This window comes from Psammomys obesus, unplaced genomic scaffold (assembly GCF_907164565.1).
Source record: "Psammomys obesus unplaced genomic scaffold, mPsaObe1.curated_primary_1811, whole genome shotgun sequence".
Taxonomy (NCBI): Eukaryota; Metazoa; Chordata; class Mammalia; order Rodentia; family Muridae; genus Psammomys; species Psammomys obesus.
Window position 1 is genome coordinate 1,552,281 of NW_026596091.1, and position 5,449 is coordinate 1,557,729.

The window sequence follows — 5,449 nt, forward strand, 5'->3', positions numbered from 1 at the left end:
AATAAATAAATAAATAAATAAATAAATAAATAAATAAATAAATAAATAAAGCAAAAGAAAGAAGGTAACATGAACAAACTCTTCTGCCAAACAATGAACTGATTACTTCCTACATCATGCATTCCTTTTCAGCTTGACTCCTTAATACCCATAATCACTTCTTACTCTAAACATTTTTCTAATCCATTTTTCCAAATAAAACTGAAGAGCATGCGACCCATATACTTTTTGGGTGGGTTGGGGGGTGTCAGACCCCATATACCATAAATCTGGACAGTTTATCTCTATTCTTCTTGCCTGACCACTAATACAGAGATTCCCTTCCTATTCGTGTCACCACTTTCTCCCTTTGAGGGGCTGCAGTGCAACATGAAGCTCACAATTTTTTGTGCTCCAATTAGCTCCACTCTACTGTTCCTACTATAACCAGAGAGCTAACTGGTCTCAGTCAAACCAAGTCAGAACATTCTCAAGATTGACTTGGCCAAAAAGGGTACCTAGGAATCTTCTGAAGTATTTCAGAACGTCACCTTAAACAATAGATAATGATCCTAACAATTTTGAAAACATTTCCAATATGAAAATGGGAAACTAAACTCTGACAAGACATGGCCTTGAGTGACAAGAAACCAACCTGAAAGGAGATCAAGGAAAAGGGATGAATTGGAGGAAGCAAATAAATATGGGACCAGTTAGTTTAGCCACAAAATAGTGAACACTGGACTCAGATCCCAGTGTAGGTTTTTCCTCCTCCCTTCCCTGTAGAAAAAGTTCCTATTTTGCTGGTTAGCTGGCACCTGGTAAGTGCTAAATAAACTAACAATTAATAAATGTTTAATTCAACACAATAGCCAAATTATTATACTTCTTTTTGAAAATCAGCTTGTAGCTCCCTCATATCTTCTCTGGAAAGCAATAATAAATCAAGTTAAAATAACACAATCTACACAGTATGTACACCTACGCATTAAATGAGTTTCTCCTAAATTAGGCAGATATGCTCAACACTGAAGCATAGCAGAAGGTAAAGAGGCTAAGAAGCAACTAGAATATAGTTCATGTATCCTAAGAAAGCAGATCATCAAAAAAGGCACTAGACTTGCAGTTGGACAGTTGGACTCAAACCCCAAACCCCAGCACCATTTTTCATTGGCTTTGTGAATCTGGGACCACATTATCATCCTAAATTTTACTATTTGTAATATGAGGAATATCATCCTCCCTTTACGCACTAGATTGTTGGAAAGATTAAATGGGAATGAAGGTTCATTTAAAGAAGAAGTATGTCTCTTTGGGAGGGGGCTATATTTTCTAACAAAGGCAGATATGGCAATTGGTAGCTCACTGATGCAAACTCTATGAGAGTGGAGTAGTGGACACAGAAGGGAAGGTGAGATCACAAACAGAGACAGGAAGCCATGTTGCTTTCAGAGAGGGCTGATAAATAGGAAGAGAAAATATGAAGAATAAGGTATCAGTTACATAGAGGGTATATAACTTGGGTGTGTTCCCCAAACAGTCATCAATTATTCTCACAGAAGTCTCTTCTTCCAGACTAACGGTATTATTAAAGTGAACATGTGAAATTGCTGCACGGAAAAGAAAGGGAGAGCTAACGGTTCTTGGAGAGAGTCTCCAGAGAAGGAAACGGTATTAATAACAAGATACCACTTCACTGTAAAGTGAAAGAACAATGAATGGATAGTTTGAATACCTAAATAGGACAGCGATGGCTCCCAAGAATGACCTTGGGCTAGTTATTTAGCCCATCTAGAGTCTCCACTGCAAAACATAGATAATAATACCTCAAGATTAAATGAGATAATGAATAGGAAAGCTGTTAATGCGATACAAATAACAGGTATTACTAGGAGTTGGATTTTCCACCCACTTACAACATATGTCCATGACCTTGGGGTGTGATTTCAGTTCTTTGCACCTCGGTTTCCTCATCTATAAAATGGAAAGGATACCATCTACCCTCTAAGCACTCTGAGGATCAAAGGAGATCAATAAGACATCAATGCCCGGAAAACCATACAGTGGTACAGGTACAAAAAGAACTGCCATCGTTGTTGTTATATTTTATGCATGTCAAGGGTCGTGTTTATGAAGAGAAGCATGTATTTTTACACTATACAGGTGAGGAAGCCTCGAATGCATTTTATGCATCCAGGAGTGGGGCACTGGGCAGACACACACCTACGGATTCTGGGGGTGTGACTTGCATGCTTACGAAGAAGACCACAGGACAGGCTGCTGAGCCAGGATTCGGAGGAGTGGGCTCTACAGTGGAGGCAGGGGGTCGATGCAGGATGCACGGGTGGGAAAGGCTGGGGGCACAAACACGCATGCCCAAGCCGGAAACGTTTTCGGGGGAGGGCAATGCGCATCCCCGGAATGAGGAGGGGGTGGGGAGGATGCGAAGTGCAAGCCCCGAGGGCGGCCCGGGGGCGAGACAGCGAACGCCCGGGACCAGGGCTCTTTACCTTGTCGCTGTAATCCCGCAGGACCCGCTCGATAGCCCCCGCCTCGCCGGCCCGGACGATGTATAGGGCGCGCTCTTCATCCATGGCCGCAGGTGCGGGGGAGCCGCGGCCGCTGCGCGCGCCCCAGCCGCTGCCTCCCAGGTAAACGCCTCGCGCCCCCGCTACCTCGCTCCTTCCCAGCTTCCTTCCTTCCCTCCTTCCCTCCCTCCCTCCAGTCTCCAACCCGCCAGCCTCCGCCCGGTCAGGCCTTACGTCACCGCCCCTCAACTTTCACCCCGTGACGTCACCGCTCCCCCAGCAACCGGCGCCTGGAGGCCTTACCCGACCAGGCCCAGGGCTCGGAGGAGGCCTAATGAACCTCCAGAGACTGGGTCAGGCCCGGGCCCTGCCTACTTTCCTCGGTCTGCCAGCCTGGGAGAAGAGTTCGGCTTCTCAATGGCTTTCAAAAGGAAAACTGTCTCCCCTAACACTCTATGAATCACTCCCTCTTTGCGGACGAGACCGCCCATCTGCGAGCCCAGCGCTACTAACTACAATTCCCGGCGTGCAGCGGGTTCATCACACGCTGTCATTTGCGTTACTAGTGACTCGAATAGCATGCCGGAATTGGTAGTCATCCAGTGGGAAAGACTTCCCACGAAGGGCATATTGGAAATTGTAGTTCTCTGAAGGCCGGAAACCAGAGTCCTGCGACTGCCGGGGGCCAGAGGCGGAGGGACCTTTCGTTAGTGGGAGGGTCTAAACTGGATTCTGGCTGGGATTATTTTTCCTTTTGCTGACCTGCACCAGACTTGGCTAGTTGAATTTACTGACCGTTGCCAAGACGGCCTTTGGTGGGGGCTGTGAAGCGCCAATTTGAGTTCCCTCTATGCTCAGTTAGCGGTTTCTGTCTCTGGAATGCTTACCCTCCTCGCCCTGTTGCAGTTGTGTTATACACTAGGCTACAGCAAGGTGGGAAATTGAACACAGTTCTTTGAGGAACCTTAAGGAACCCCAACAGATTAACAAATTTAGCCTAAGTCCCAGGGGTCAGTAAATAAGTTGAGATTTGAATCCAGGTTGTTCCCAAAGGTGGCCACCCGCCAACCACCCATATATACCATACAATTGGAATAGCCATGAAGTCAGTGGTGATGGAGGTGCAAATTTGCCAAGTGTTAGTTCTGTGCCAGGCATTTACACTTCACCTGTTTTCGCTTAACTTCTCAAAAAAAAAATTATATATATATATATATATATATATATATATATATATATATATATATATATATATATATATATGAGAACTTGTGCGTTGCTGGGCATTAGCCTTGGATAGAGTGTCCCCCAAAGCAAGTCTCAGCCTTACGAGGTGGTCCTTTCTTGTGAACAGCACCATGAACGACCCTGCTGTGCTTGTCTTAAAATGATCAGTCTTGAAAACTTAAAATGAAAAGTTTTAAAATTAAGTTTGGAGTTGGATCCTGTTCTATGCTCCCAGGCTTCCCCCCCCACACACACACACACATATAGAGAATAGATGAATTTTCTGAGTGCTTTACCCTCGAGAAGTTATCTTTGTTGTCTTCCCTGTTGGTCTGGTAAACTGCTGAAGAGGAAGGAGAGCTGGCAATGTTTATTCATCTTCTTGGGTTTCAATTACACTGCAGATGATTTTGAGGATTTAGAGTTAAACAACATAGAACTTGGATTTTCTGAGGAGCCAGTATTTTATTGAACATACGGTTGAACAATCATGGAAGAGCAGGAGATTGTTGTTATTGTTGTTATCGAAACAAATGCTGGAGCCAGTCACCAAAGGAAAAAATTTGTTTTGCTTCTGTCCATGGTTCCTTTGTGTCCTTGCCTGTGGCCAGATGGTGCATCATGGTTCCCTGGCAAGGTACAGCTACAAGTTACTCACCTCATGGCAGCTGGAAAGCAAAGATCCAGGAAGAAGCTAGGACCCAATATTCCCTCCAGTTTCTGTGGACCTAACTCTTTTTGTTTAGGTCTTAAAGGGCTCACCGCCACCCAAGAGTGCCATGGATTGGGGACCAAGCCTTTAACAAATGGGCCCAGACATTTCAGATCCAAAGTATGTAAAAGCATGGGTGCTGTATCTGTAATAAATTAGGTCAGAAAGGTTTTAACTTGACTCTCAAAAAAGAATACATCTAAGAAAGGTCATGTAAACTACAATCCTAAGATTAAAAAAACATAGCAATTCTTTTGAGTTTACAAAACATTTACTACCCATGATTTAAATAGGTCACTGAAAGAACATCTAATGGATCAGTGAAGGGCACTGTTTGCATTTTATAGAGAACAGGTGAATTAGGTAACTGAAAGCTGTCTAGTACTTCATGAAGTCCTATTTAAGTAATTATTTATTTGAGGGTTTCTACTGCTGCAACAGAACACCATAACCAAAAAAAGCAAGTTGGGAAAGAACAGCTTTATTCAGCTTACAATTCCAAGTTCCTATTCATCACCAAAGGAGGTCAGGACGAGAGCAGTGAAGGCAGGAGCTGATGTAGAGGCCATGGAGGGTGCTGCTTCCTCACTTGCTCAGCCTGCTTTCTTATAGAACCCAGGACCACTAGCCCAGGGATGGCACCACCCACAATGGGCTAGGCCCTCCCCCCACTGATCCTTAATTAAGAAAATGCTTTACAGCTGGACTTTACAGAAGCCTTTTCTCAGTTAGGGTTCTTTCCTCCCTGATGACTCTAGCTCGTGTCAAGTTGACAAAAACCGGCCAAAGTAGTCAACGTTCTCCAGAAGAGAATAAGTAGAAAGTATTCCAGTAAAGATATTATTAAAAAAAAAAAAAATGGGAGCTCGGGCTGGAGAGATGGCTCAGCAGTTAAGAATATCTGTCTACTCTTCCAGAGGTCCTGAGTTCAATTCCCAGCAACCACATGGTGGCTCATGACCATCTAGAATGAGATCTGATTCCCTCTTCTGGGTGTGTGAAA

General features: G+C 44.2%; 1 protein-coding gene across 6 annotated transcripts in view; it reads right to left on the reverse strand.

Annotated features, from left to right (window-relative positions):
* Positions 1–2,927, reverse strand: part of Ric8b (RIC8 guanine nucleotide exchange factor B) — a 101,411-nt gene extending 98,484 nt beyond the window's left edge. For all 6 annotated transcript variants that reach the window (XR_008722518.1, XR_008722515.1, XR_008722516.1 and 3 more), the window contains exon 1: positions 2,490–2,927. Coding sequence is in view for 3 of the 6 variants with exons in the window: in XM_055627780.1 (XP_055483755.1) it covers positions 2,490–2,573 (84 nt within the window). In the remaining 3 variants the exon portion in view is untranslated. The remainder of the gene's footprint in view (positions 1–2,489) is intronic.
* Between the last annotated feature and the right edge of the window lie 2,522 nt (positions 2,928–5,449).